Below are 14,762 nucleotides of genomic sequence, written 5' to 3'. Positions count from 1 at the left end.
GGTGCCAGCCACAAATCACAGATTTAATCAATTCAACTTCCCAATAGGGATAGGCAAAATGGAAAAGGAGGAGGGGTAGTCCTGATAATAAAGGATGGGATAAAGACAGTAGTATCAGTTTGGGTGGAGCCAAGAAACAGCAAGGGGCAGAAAACATTGGTGGGAGTTGTTTATAGGTCCCCAAACAGTAGTTGTAATGTAGGAAATTAGAGGCACATGCAACAAGGGTAATACAGTAACCATGGGGGACTTTTAATCTATATATAGACTGGGCAAACCAAATCTGCAGTAATAGTGTGGAGGACGAATTCATGGAATGAATGCAAGATAGTTTTCTAGATCAGTATGTTGAGGAACCAACTAGGGATCAGGCTATTTTAGATCTATTATTGTGCAACGAGAAAGGGTTAATTAATAACCTTGTACTAAAGGGGCCTTTAGGGAAGAGTGACCATAATACGATAGAATTTTATATTCAGTTTGAAAGTGATTGAGTTAAATCCGAAACTAGGGTCTTAAATCTAAACAAAGCAAACTACGTAGTTATGAGGGGCGAATTGGCTAAGGTAGATTGGGAAACTACATTAAAAGGTACGACAGCAGACGAGCAATGGTTAGCATTTAAAGAATACATAATTTACAACAAATATACATTCCTTTAAGGCACAAAAACCCCACAGGAAGTGTGATCCAACCGTGGCTAACAATAGAAGTTAGTTAGTATTAGAAAAGGAAGAGGCTCAAAAATGCTGCCAAAAAGAGTAGTAAGCCTGAGGATTGGGAGGATTTTAGAATTCTGCAAAGGAGGACCAAGAAACTGATAAAGAAAGGGAAAATAGAATGAGAGTAAACTAGAGAGACATAAAAACAGACTGTAAAAACTTCTATCGGTATGTAAAAAGGAAAAGATTAGCGAAAATAAATGTGGGTCCCTTACAGGTTGAGACAGGAGAAATTATAGTGGGGAATAAGGAAATGGCAGAGAAACGAAACAAATACTTTGGGCTGGATTTTGATTGAGGAGGCGCGACTACAACTTTTGGGGTTGTAGTCCCGCCTCCATTGAGTTGTGGCCAACCCACGCGATTTTCACTTGATTGACCTTGTTGAGCCCGTCCAGCAGGCCAATTAAGGGCCACCCGGCAACAGGTGACGTCACAGGTTGACATTTCATCTGTCAAAAGCTTTTGACAGATGAAATATCAGCGTTTGACAGCTGTTTGAAGCTGTCAAACACGGACGATCTGTACTCCAAGTTAATTCCTTCCTCTCAGGCTGATTTAGAGATCTCTCCAGAACAGAAAGCTGAATGCTGCAACTTTTGACAGCTCGCGGCCATTCTGCTTTTTGTGCCGGTGAGATGAGGGACTCTCGAGACCTGAAGTAAGTAAATGTAAGTAAAACTTTTTAAAACACTTTACACACACCAAACACACTTACCTCTGAACTCATGCACCCATCACTCACCTGAACACCGGACATCTCGAACCCGCCAAGCCCTTCAGCCAGACGGTCCGCCTCGCTAACTTGGCGTGGTTTGGAGCCGTCGGGAATCCCACACTTCAAGAATGAAAATAGTGATTAGGCTGAAAACTGCCTGTTAACTACCTGTTAACAGGCAGTTAATTGGCACTAATCCCCTTCCTGCCTCGGGGAGGCGGGTCTCAGCACAGGTTGGGTACCCGCCTCCTTTGAAACTGGCATGGAGGCGGGTTGGGTTCGTGCCCCCCGATTTCGAGATTTTAACCCCCACATGCCTCCAATCCCACCTCCACGGCCCAATGAAAATCCTGCCCTTTGTGTCTGTTTTCACGGAAGAAGACGCAAAAAACCTCCTGGAAATAGTGGACAACCAAGGGTCTAGCAAAAATGAGGAACTGATAGATATTAGTATTAGTAAAAAAGTAGTACTGGAGAAATTAATGGAACTGAAAGCCGATAAAACCCCTGAACCTGATGGCCTACATCTAGGGTTTTGAAAGAGTTGGCTATAGAAATAGTGGATGCATTGGTTGTCATTTTCGAAAATTCCATAGATTCTAGAACAGTTCCCGTGGATTGGAAGGTAGCAAATGTAACCCCATGATAAGAAAGGAAGGAGAGAGAAAACAGGGACCTACAGACCAGTTAGCCTGACATCAGTAGTAGGGAAAATGCTAGAATCTATTAAGGACGTGGTAACAGGGCACTTAGAAAATACTAATAGGATTGGGCAGAGTCAACACGGATTTATGAAAGGGAAATTGTGTTTGGTAAATCTAAGACTTTTTTTTTAAGGTTGTGGATAGATTCTTGGTGAGCAAGGGGGTGAAGGGTTATCGGGGGTAGACGGGAATGTGGAGTAATCAGATCAGCCGTGATCTTACTGAATGGTGAAGCAGGCTCGAGGGGCCGAGTGGCCTACTCCTGCTCCTAATTCGTATGTTCATAACTAGCAGAATAGGTAAGGGGGAACTAGTGGATGTGGTGAATTTGGATTTTCAGAAGGCAATCGATAAGGTGCCACCCAAGAGGTTATTAAACAAAATTAGGGCTCATGGGATTGGGGGTAATATACTAGCATGGATTGAGGATTGGTTAACGGACAGAAAACAGAGTAGGAATAAACGGGTTATTTTCGGGTTGGCAGGCTGTAACTAGTGGGGTACCGCAAGGATCAGTGCTTGGGCCTCCGCTATTTACAATCTATATCAATGATTTGGATGAGGGGACCAAGTGCAATATATTCAAGTTTACTGATGATACAAAGCTAGGTGGGAATGTAAGTTGTGAGGAGGATGCAGAGGCTTCAAGGGGATATAAACAGGCTAAGTGTGTGGATAAGAACATGGCAAATGGAATATAATGTGGAGAAATGTGAAGTTATCCACTTTGGTAGGAAAAATAGAAAAGCAGAGTATTTTTTAAATGGAGAGAGGTTGGGAAATATTGGTGTTCAGAGGGACCTGGGTGTCCTTGTACACGAATCACTGAAAGTTAACATGCAGGTACAGCAAGCAATTAGGAAAGCAAATGGTATGTTGGCCTTTATTACAAGAGGATTTGAGTATAAGAGTAAAGATGTCTTACTGCAATTATATAGGGCCCTGGTGAGACCACATCTGGAGTATTGTGTATAGTTTTGGTCTCCTTACCTAAGGAAGGATATACTTGCCATAGAGGGAGTGCAATGAAGGTTCACCAGACTGGTTCCTGGGATAAGGGGATTGTCCTATGAGGAGAGATTGAGTAGACTAGGCCTATATTCTCTAGAGTTTAGAAGAATGACAGGTGATCTCATTGAAACATACAAAATTCTTACAGGGCTTGACAGGGTAGATGCAGGGAGGATGTTTCCCCTGGCTGAGGAGTCTAGAACCAGGGGTCACAGTCTCAGAATAAGGGGTCAGCCATTTAGACTGAGATGAGGAGAAATGTCTTCACTCAGGGTGGTGAATAAGAACATAAGACGTAGGAGGAGTAGGTCATTCGGCCCCTCGAGTCTGCTCCGCCATTCAATAAGATCATGGCTGATCTGATCTTGGCCTCAACTCCACTTCCCTGCCCGCTCCCCATAACCCTTCACTCTCTTACCTTTCAAAAACCTGTATCTCCACCTTAAATATATGCAATGACCCAGCCTCCACAGCTCTCTGGGGAAGAGAATTCCAAAGATTCACAACCCTCAGAAGAAATTCCTGCTCATTTCCGTTTAAATGGAGTGCCCCCTTATTCTGAAATTATGCCCCCTAGTTCTAGATTCTCCCATAAGGGGAAACATCCTCTCTGCATCTACGCTGTCAAGCCATTTCAGAATCGTATATGTCTCAATAAGATCCCCTCTCATTCTTCTAAACTCCAGTGAGTATAGGTCCAACCTGCTCAACCTTTCTTCATAAGACAACCCCTTCATCTCCGGAATCAACCTCGTGAACCTTCTCTGAACTGCTTCCATTGCACGTATATCCTTCCTTAAATAAGGAGACCAAAACTGTACGCAGTACTCCAGGTGTGGTCTCGCCAACGCCCTGTATAGTTGTAACAGGACCTCCCTACTTTTATACTCCATTCCCTTTGCAATAAAGGTCAACATTCCATTTGCCTTCCTAATTTACAGTACTTGCTGTACCTGCATGCTAACTTTTTGTGATTCATGTACAAGGACCCCCCAGATTCCTCTGTACCTCAGCATTTTGTAATCTCTCCCCATTTAAATAATAATTTGCTTTTGTATTTCTCTACCAAAGTGGATAACCTCGCATTTTCCCACATTATACTCCATCTGCCAGATTTTTGCCCACTTAGCCTATCTATATCCCTTTGGAGATTCTTTGCGTCCTCTACACAATTTGCTTTCCCACTCATCTTTGTATCATCAGCAAATTTGGCTACATTACACTCAGTCCTTTCATCCACGTCGTTAATATAGATTGTAAATAGTTGAGGCCCCAGCACTGATCCCTGCGGCACCCCACTAGTTAACAGCTTGCCAACCTGAAAATGACCCATTTATCCCAACTCTGTTTTCTGTTAGTTAGCCAATCCTCTATCCATGTCAATATATTACCCCCAACCCCGTGAGCTCTTATGTTGTGCAGTAACCTTTTATGTGGCACCTTATCGAATGCCTTCTGGAAATCCAAATACGCAACATCTACTGGTTCCCCTTTATCCACCCTGCTCGTTACATCCTCAAAGAACTCCAGCAAATTTGTCAAACATGCTTTCCCTTTCATAAAACCATGCTGACTCTGCTCGACTAGATTATGATTTTCTAAATGTCCTGCCAGCACTTCCTTAATGATGGACTCCAGCATTTTCCCAATGAGAGAGGTTAGGCTAATTGGTCTATAGTTACCTGCTTTCTGTCTCCCTCCTTTCTTAAATAGGGGCGTTACATTTGCGGTTTTCCAGTCCGCTGGGACCTCTCCAGAATCCAGGGAATTTTGGTAGGTTACAACCAATGCATCCACTATCTCTGCAGCCACCGCTTTTAAGACCATAGGATGCAAGCCATCGGGTCCAGGGAACTTGTCCACCTTTCGTCCCATTAGTTTGACTAGTACTTTTTCTCTAGTGATAGTGATTGTTTTGAGTTTAAGTAATCTTTGTAATTCTCTACCCCAGAGGGCTGTGGAGGCTCAATCGTTGAGTATATTCAAGACAGAGATCGATAGATTTTTGAATATTAAGGGAATCAAGGGATATGGGGATAGTGCAGGAAAGTGGAGGTGAGGTAGAAGATCAGCCATGATCTTATTGAATGGCGGAGCAGGCTCGAGGGGCCAAATGGCCGACTCCTGCTCCTATTTCTTATGTTCTTATTTGCCATGGTAGGCATTTGAATGCATAACCTCTAGATTGCTAGTCCAGCACTATAACCACTAGGTTACTGTACCCATGTACATGCATACACATACAAATTTTGGAAGAGAATGCACCTTTAACCATTTCTGAACACAGTCAAACATGATGTGGTTAATTTTAAAGCCCAATAATTAATCAGAAAATGATGAAAATTCTACTGTAACTTACTGAGCAGTAAAAGGCAATTATATTTGTCGAGAAGGCGTTTAGTGACATCTCCAGTGGTTAGAACAGAATAGGGACAATTCATCTCAGCCAGCAAGCCACTCATCTCCAGCTGAAATTCTTCAGCTTCGGTGGGACCTATAAAGAATAGAGAATTAAAGAAAAAATTAAGGGAGACAATCACAGGACCTAAAATCTTAGAACCAGAGAATATTCAAGATTATTGAGCTACATTTATATTTGAATAGAAAATATTTTACCCAACTAAGCCATTTACTATATAGATTACGGCATTTCCTTCGTTCCAGATATGACTAACAGTTTTACAGGTAAGCCAAAGCATTATGGTTGCAATGTCTCTCGGACAAGATTATGGAATAGCATGCCTGCTTACAGACCCTACCCTGTCCCACAAACGGCACTTATTGCTTTGAATGTTTCAAGAATGAGATTTTTATATAAATTCATTATATGGATATAAAAAATCTCTGAAGATATATTGTAAGGAATGGAGCAAGCCATAAATTTCTGGCACTGTCTTCAATAATGCAAATTTGCTGTTACTAATGATACAAGGTGTTAAACTCCAAATACTGATTAAGCACTCAACTAAAGTTTGCCATGATTTAGCAGTTTGAACTGAATAAATAAAGCCATTTAAACAGTTAACTATACAAGTATAACAGTATAAGTGAGGCATAACCACGCACAGTCCCTTTTCAAGGTACCAGAATACATATTTCTATTGTCCGGCCAGGCAAGTTAGATTAAAATTACCTCCTTAATTATTTCCAAATACTGACTATTTTATGTGCAAACTGGATTTCAGTCATCATATCAATTGGGTAATGCAACTTGCCATTGTTTAATAATAAAATGTACTTACTAGTTGTTGCATTAACATTTTCTACCAGTTTGTAAAAAGCTTTCAGTTCCGCTACAAGCCAGGCACATAGTTTAGTATATTCTAGAGAAGCTGCCCCATCAACTGCTGCCAACTCCAGAGCACCATCTTCCAGAAGTGGACCCTTGTATCTGCAAAATGAATCAGGTTCTGTAAACATTCTGGAAAGTCTTTCAATCCCTCTACTGTCTATGCAGTTAATATGCACAAAGGGATCCCCAAACTCCACAATGTACCAATATTCCTGACTTTTAAACTGAACCTTCATACTGCACATGCACCAACGGAAATCTGAATCAGTGAAAATGTTTTGGCTCTAAACGTCAATTCACTGCAGTCTGACAGAAGCATGCCTCAAATAGGAAAACATCCTGTATTTTTTTTAAAATAGACAGGCCAATGTTGTTATTTAAAGACTGGTAGTTCTTTTGTCTTTGTGGGGAGTAAGAGAATACACAAAACTGTCTAGAAATACTGATTAGTGTCAAGGGGAGGTAATTAACCATTTGTGCGCTATGGTCAGTGGTTAGAATCTAAAATCAGGTCAAGTTTGTTTGGACGTTCCCATGTCTTTGAAATGTTAATGCAGTGAGCTTGTAGACTCATAGCAGGCATTCTTAATGGCTTCTTTTGTGGCCAGGTATCAAGGACAAGAAACTTATTAGACAGTCAAGAGACTGCTATCACACCTCCTCTACTCCAGTGGTACAAATACTCTAGTTTGCGTGACTACGTCTGATCTTCAAATCTACGCTTTGGGGGCCCAGAAGAACTGTACAACAGGTATCGGTTTTCCCTGTAGCTCCATTTCCCTTTTTGACGACCTGTTTCCTATTGAGGTGGCAAAAGGAGCTCCATCATGCCAATCAACCATGCTATGTTTCAGCAGAGGCTCTATTCAAAAGTTACTGGAATGGACGCCTATAAATTCAGATCTCTACAGTTTATATAGTATTATACTGCTAGTCTCTTGCTGTGCATTTTTGTTCTGTATAATTAAGCTGCTTGCAAATAAATTTGAATCGTCAATTTTAGCTGAACACCGTAGTCGGAGTGTGGTATTTTCCTCCTTTTGAAATGGGCAGAATGCATTGGGCAGCCCATGTAATTTCCATTGAATCACTTTGATAAATAGCTAGCTGTTAGACCCGTGGTATGTTATCCTGTTCACATCATGCATAAAGTTGCAAGTTTTAGCCTATCTGCTTTGAACATGAGTACATTGTTGGGAAAAGGCCCGCACTATAAATGGCATATACAGCACTACTATGGATATCTGAATGGACTGATCTGCAAGGCACAATTAAAACAACTAGACCAGTGAAATAATCAATTCAAAATATGGTAATTATGTACTGAAATATACCATTCTATGCCACCACTGTAACATTGTACTTTATGAATGTTGATTCAAAAATACCAGAAAGAACACATTTTGAACAACTTGGATAATTTTAGATGTGATTTTACCCGTAGGAAACACTTAAAAACTGCTGTGGATAATGCACTCCAGCAAGTTGCTGATTGAATCACCAAATTTGACAGGTGAGGAAGTGGCCATACGGCCCGTCACACCAGCTCTGAGTGCTATCCACTTAGTTCCAGTCCCCTGCCCTTATCCAATAGCCTTTTAAATGTTATTTTTCAAATATTTATCCAATTCCCCTTTTAAAAGCTTCCATTACCATTTCTGCTGGGGCACTCCATGTCCTAACAACCTGCTGCACAAAGATTTCTCGTAACCCCTTCCTTTGTTCTTTTGATAGTAAATGGATGCCTATTATCACTGGGAATAGTTTTCTGTTTACTTCATTAAAATCCCTCAGTTTTAAACTTCTCCATTGCAACTCCTCTATTCTAATGTAGTCTAGTTTCTCGGCTCTCTCCTCAGAACTAAATCCTCTCATCCTTGGTATCGGATTAGTAAAGCTCTCTGGACCCTCGCTATGGCCTTGACATCCTTCTTAGAGGGGGGCATCAAAATTTGTCACAATAGTCTAATTGTGTCTTAACCAATGATTTGGATAGGTTTAGCATTACCTCTCTTCTCTGCTTTTGTATTCTATGGCTCCATTTATAAAATATGCTTGTTTAAAAAATGTTTCCTGCTGGAAAATTTGTTCAGATGAACTCCCAAATAGCTCTGCTCTTTTAAAGCACGGTGGCATAGTGGTTAGCACTGTTGCCTCACAGCGCCAGGGACCCGGGTTCAAATCCGGCCTCGGGTGACTGTGTGGAGTTTGTACATTCTCCCTGTTTGCGTGGGTTTTCTCCGGGTGCTCCGGTTTCCTCCCACAGTCCAAAGATGTGCAGGTTAGGTTGATTGGCTATGATAAATTGACCCTTAGTGTTAGGGGGGATTAAATACGTGGGGTTACGGGGATAGGGTGGGATATGTGTTGGTGTAGGGGTTACGGGAATCGGGTGGGATATGTGTCGGTGCAGACTCGATGGGCCGAAATGGTCTCTATCTGCACTGTGGGGTTTCTGTGATTAGCTCTCATTACATAAGAACACAAGAATTAGGAGCAGGAGCAGGCCATACAGCTCCTCGAGCCTGCTCCGCCATTCAATAAGATCATGGCTGATCATAGACCTCAACTCCACTTTCCCGCCCGACCTTCGTATCCCTTGGTTCCCCTAGAGTCCAAAAATATATCTATCTCCGCCTTGAATATATTCAACATTACATTACTGGAGTAGTATTTATGTGTTATCATTTGTATCTTAATGTAAACTATCAATAGAAGTAAATTGTTCAAACAATCATACACACAGGTCCAGAACACTTGGCCACTCATTGCAAATTTCTTTCACTGTATGAGACCCCATAAATACCACTCACCTATAGTGCAAGTGATTCCACACGTGGCAGGACTAGAATAAAAGCTTAATTTGAAACCAGACAGCTTTGAAATTACTCCACAGTATTTGTTACTCTTTAGAATGTGGTAGCCATTTCCAATGTGGGATATCACGATACCCGTACATACTTATTTCTTAGCAATCAATAATATAAGCACTCAAACTTACAGCGATTATGTCATGCTCCTAACGGCCATGAATGAAATGCACAACAAAAAAACCCTACAAATTACACAAGACCAATCCATTCTAAAAGGGGAATACTTAGAAATATTACAAAATTGTATCCCAGGATTCAGATTATTGACTTAAACTGGTCATAAATTACAATTTTGCAGTGATTTCATTAAAATGGCACACTGATGCTGATGCCCTGAACTAAATTCAAGATTATAACCCAATCCGAGAGCGCTAATTTCTGGGCTCAGATCACAAATATCAATATTCATTGCCCTCAAAACGGACAGACTTCACTAAATATCCTTTGCCGATCGGTAGAGTGAACAACACAATGAGATCATGTGACTTGTATACCTTGCACATTGCTTATGGTAAATCAGTTTTAAAACTGGAGTGATGGAACAATATTTTATTCTGCTACGGTGCAGTTGTGTTTAAGGTGACCTCATCCTTTAAAGGCTATAAAGTGTAACTGTTGTTGGTGTGGGAAGCTTATAGATTTCCAGGTGTCTGTAAGGATGCATTTACACTACAATTGTACCATCAGTGTGAAGTGATTTCACACCAACATGGGGGTTATAATAGGCCCAAAATTTGCGATCGGAGGCTTCCCACAGGCGGATGTCTCTGACCTGTCAAAAATCTACACATTTACCGGGTGGCCTGGGAGATACGGTGACTTACGATCCTGGGCCTCTCCGGGTGCGTGCGGGCAGAGGCCCAAGTATCCCAGGAATGCATGCGGTTTGCAAGCGTCCCTGGGGTCACGTGGGCCGGCCCAACCAATAAAAGGCGGCAACCCCCATTCATAGTTATAGGAGTTCCGTACGTATGTTACTCCCATAAGTATGAATGGGGATCACTTAAAAAATACACAAATACATTAAATAAATTATTAAAATGCCATTTAATTAAATATTTTAAACAAAAATTTAATTTTTGATTTTTTTATATGTTTTAACGGGGCTAAAAATAAACTTACCTTATTGGACAGGGTTTTTAATGTATAAATGAGTGATAAATTTTATTTTTCTAGTTTTAAAAAACTCTTACGCTGGTAAAAGTAGGCCGTACGCCTGCTTTCACCAGATGTAAGAATTTCACAGGCATTCAGCGGGCAGAAGTTGGGCAAATAGCGCAACTCTCCGCCCGCAGAGGCCCTTCTCCTGGGGATGCGGAGGATCTGTCAAGAAGATCTTTGACAGATCGCAAGTTCCGGGTTTAGCGCATGCCTAAACCCGGAACTTGTGCGGCCCCTACAGGCGTGTACGCACCCATAGGGGTGGCAAAATACAGCCCAGTATCAATACAATAAGAATCTAATTTCTGGGCCACTAGGAGGAAGGAACCTCACTTTGCTTCATTTAGGAGCCAGTTCAGGCCTTCACACTTCAAGTTTAGCATCAGTGCAAAGCACTAAACTTGGGAGTGTGAATGCACCATAAATTCCTGGCAAGAATTGCCTGCTTTTCTTTTGAACACACCTGAAGTACAACAGCATCTTAGATACAACACACATATACTGTTTCCCATATTAAAATATATAAGAGCATGCTGAAAGTTTATGCTAACACAGATGTTATATAATTTTTTTTTAAAGTTATCACGCATGTCTCAACCACTTAACTTTACTCACCATTTATGCTATTATTGAACTCTTAGTTTATAGCTATTGTAATTATTCCCAGATATAACAACATGCATTCATTTGGCACTTTTAACGTAGTAAAACATCTGAAGGCACTTCACAGGAGCGTAATCAGACAAAAAAAATTGACACCAAGCCAAAGGAGGAGACTTTAGGACAGGCAACCAAAAGCTTGGTCAAAGAGGTAGGTTTTAAGGAGCATCTTACAGGAGGAGAGAGGTGAAGAGGTTTAGAGTGTGAATTCCAGGGCTTAGGGGCTAGACAGCGGAGGCACAGCCATCACTGGTGGGGCGAAGGAAGTCGGGGACGCACAAGAGGCCAGAGTCGGAGGAACGCAAAGTTATGAGGGTTGTAAGGCCGAAGGAGGTTGCAGAGATAGGCAAGAGTGAGGCCTTGGTGGACCTGAAGCCAATGTAGGTCAGTGAGCACAGGGGTGGTGGGTGAACAGGACTTGGTGCGAGTTAAGATACGGGCAGCAGTTTTGGATAAGCTCAAGTTTATGAAGGGTGGAAGATGGGTGGCTAGTCAGGAGAGCGTTGGAATAGTCAAGTCTGGCGGTAATAAAAGCATGGATGAGGGTTTCAGCAGCAGATCTAGACTGACATGGGGCAGAGGGGCTATATTACAGAGGTAGAAGTAGGTGATCTTAGCAATGGGTTTGGAAGCTCATCTCAGGGTCAAATAGGATGCTGAGGATGCAAACAACCTGGTTCAGCCTAAGACAGTGGTCAGGGAGGATGATGGAATTGATGGCTGGGCAATATAGCAAGCAAGCAATTGTGCTTAGACCAACCAGAAGTCCACAGCATCAACAGGATCTTTACTGATCTCATATAGTTAGGTTAACAGAGAATGATCCCATTGACACCTCAAATCCACAACAGGTCCCTTCCTGACCTAGATACCCTATTAACAATATTTAATATCCTGTATGTGTTTGGATGCAATACTAGCTGAAGGCAGATACTGTGAACCGATTTTGGCATTAATAAGAACATAAGAAATAGGAGCAGACCATACGGCCCCTAGACCCTGCTTCGCCATTCAATAAAATCATGGCTGATCTTCGACCTCAACTCCACTTTGCCGACCGACCCCCATATCCCTTGATTCCTTTAGAGTCCAAAAAAATCAATCTATAATATTTCAAAGTTATTTTAAAAAAATGTGGAAAGCTACAATCCATTTATATTGGACTTATATTATACTACCATTGGGAACATAACCTTAACTGGGTGAAAACACGCCTTCAGTCACATGGCAGCACCCACCCTCTGCAATAGTGTATCAGGTGTCTCTGACATTGGCAAACAACCGAGTTACAGGCAATACAAAAAATATCTATGTTGTGCAAACGACAGAGTGAGGAAATAAAATGGGGAGGGGCGGGGAAGCACACTTGTACCTTGAGAAGCGCTTGTTGCAATGAAACGTGCGCCAATAGCGAAGAGCTCGGATTACGAGCAAGGCCCGGCCCAGACACAGGGCCGGGTCACCAGGCTATTAATAATAAAGCGCAGGCCGCTTCACTACCACATGTCGGCGCGGCCGGGGCGAGGTAGGTTTTAAAGGGAGTGGGGTGGGGGCTGGAGGCCCGAATCCACGGAACCACCAGCAGCAGCAGCAGTTAATATCCAGCGGGCCTCCATTAAACAAACCCCGGTAGAAAGCCTCAAACTGGCCGAGCGCCCAAACCCAGGCCGAGCGCCTCACGCCTCACGCCACGTACCCCAGATCCTCCAGCGAGTCGAGGATGTCGTTCTCCATGGTGCGCTGGAGAGCGGTCTCCTGGCCTGGGGCGGCCGAGGTGGAGGTGCTGCTGCTGGTAGCACCGGTGCCAGTGGCGGCCGGGCTGCCCTCCCGCTCGCTCCTGCCGCTCCGCGGCTTCTGCTGCTTGGTTGGCATCTTCGGGGCCTCGCTCGATCGCTCGCTCACTGCGGACCGGCCGCCGGGCAGCTCTGCCTGACGGGCTTGTGTGCCACCCGCCCCACCAAAAAAAAAAGTGGGTATTTTTTTCTCAATAGGTTTAAAAATGACAATGGACGGCATCCATATCGGTATAATTGATAGAACGCAAATAATTATTAATGAAGGACCTGACGTTCATTCAGGCGGAAGATTGGACAGCAAGGCCCTCCCCGGGCGGGCGGGCCGTTGTCACCATGGTGATTATTTAAACTTTTGATTCTCTCCACGAGGGTCGGTTGGAACGGTTTTATTTGATAAATAATATATTATCAGAGCCACAGTCAGACCTATCCACTCACTCATTGAAAGACTTACTTTTTTTAAACAACTTTTAATCTCTTGAAAATAAACCCATTTATGACACACATAAAATGTCCCCAAGTCTTGTTTTGGGCCTGGCTGGCTGCTCCTTTACATCCAGTTTGAAAGCCAATTCCATAGCCCCAGGCCACATAATTCTAACGTATACAATGCCTTTATGTCGAATTTACAGCACAGAAATGGGCTATTGGGTCCACCATGCCGATGTTTATGCTGCGCACTGGCCTCCTCCCACCCTACTTCATCCCACCCGACTGACATAGGAACAGGAGTAGGCTATTGAGCCCCTCGAGCCTGTTCCGCCATTCAATGGGATCATGGCTGATCCGAACCTAGACTCACGTCCACTTCCCTGCCCTCTCCCCGCAACCCCTAATTCCCTTAGCTAGGAAACTGTCTATCTCCGTTTTAAATTTATTTAATGTCGCAGCTTCCACAGCTCTCTGAGGTAGCAAATTCCATAGATTTACTACCCTCTGAGTGAAGAAGTTTCTCCTCATCTCAGTTTTGAAAGGGCAGCCCCTTATTCTAAGATTATGCCCCCTAGTTCTAGTCTCACCCATCAGTGGAAACCCGACTGTCATAGGAACAGGAGTAGGCTATTGAGCCCCTCAATTCAATGGGATCATGGCTGATCTGCGACCTAACTCCATATACCCGCCTTTGGCCCATATGTAATTCCCTCCCTAAACCTCTCCGCCTCTCTTTCCTCCAGACATGCCTTAAAATCTACCTCTTTGACCAAGCTTTTGGTCACCTGCCCTAATTTATCTTTATGTGGCACGGTGTCAAATTTTGTTTTATAACGCTCCTGTGAAGCACCTTGGGATATTTTACTACGTTAAAGGTGCTATATAAATATTTGTTGTTGTTGTTTGGCCCATATCCCTTAATACCTTTGGTTAACAAAAATCTATCAATCTCATTTAAAATTAACAGTTGATCTAGCATCAATTACTGTTTGCGGAAGAGAGTTCTAAACTTCTACCACCCTTTGTGTGTAGAAGTGTTTCCTAATTTCACTCCTGTAAGGTCTGGCTCTAATCTTTAGACTATGCCCCCTAGTCCCAGACTCCCCAACCATCAGAAATAGTTTCTCTCTATCCACCCCCTTAATATCTTGAAAACTTCGATTAGATCACCCTTTAACCTTCTAAATTCTAGGGAACTCAACCCTAATTTTGTCATTTCTCCTCCTAATTTAACCCTTGGAGTCCGGGTATCATTCTGGTAAACCTGCGCTGCACTCCCTCCAAGGCCAGTATATCCTTCCTAAGGTATGTGTTATGTATTATGTGTTCTCCTCCCACCTGCGGTGGCGCTGTCACAGCAGATAAATGGTTGGGTTTGTTCTCTTGGTTGGGT

At 42.8% G+C, this 14,762-nt stretch overlaps 1 protein-coding gene across 1 annotated transcript in view; it reads right to left on the bottom strand.

The window, feature by feature from the left end:
* Positions 1–13,068, bottom strand: part of tslig3a (tRNA splicing ligase complex subunit 3A) — a 35,767-nt gene extending 22,699 nt beyond the window's left edge. The window contains exons 1-3 of the mRNA XM_085980078.1: positions 12,838–13,068; positions 6,398–6,546; positions 5,515–5,649 (exon numbers count right to left, since the gene is read on the bottom strand). Coding sequence (XP_085836204.1) covers positions 5,515–5,649; positions 6,398–6,546; positions 12,838–13,013 — 460 coding nt within the window. The 5' untranslated portion in view covers positions 13,014–13,068. The remainder of the gene's footprint in view (positions 1–5,514; positions 5,650–6,397; positions 6,547–12,837) is intronic.
* Positions 13,069–14,762: the final 1,694 nt, after the last annotated feature.

This window comes from Somniosus microcephalus, chromosome 3, assembly GCF_052327205.1.
Source record: "Somniosus microcephalus isolate GS21.2 chromosome 3, FLI_Smic_1.0, whole genome shotgun sequence".
In the NCBI taxonomy this organism is placed as follows: domain Eukaryota; kingdom Metazoa; phylum Chordata; class Chondrichthyes; order Squaliformes; family Somniosidae; genus Somniosus; species Somniosus microcephalus.
This window is presented reverse-complemented; position numbering and strand designations above follow the sequence as displayed.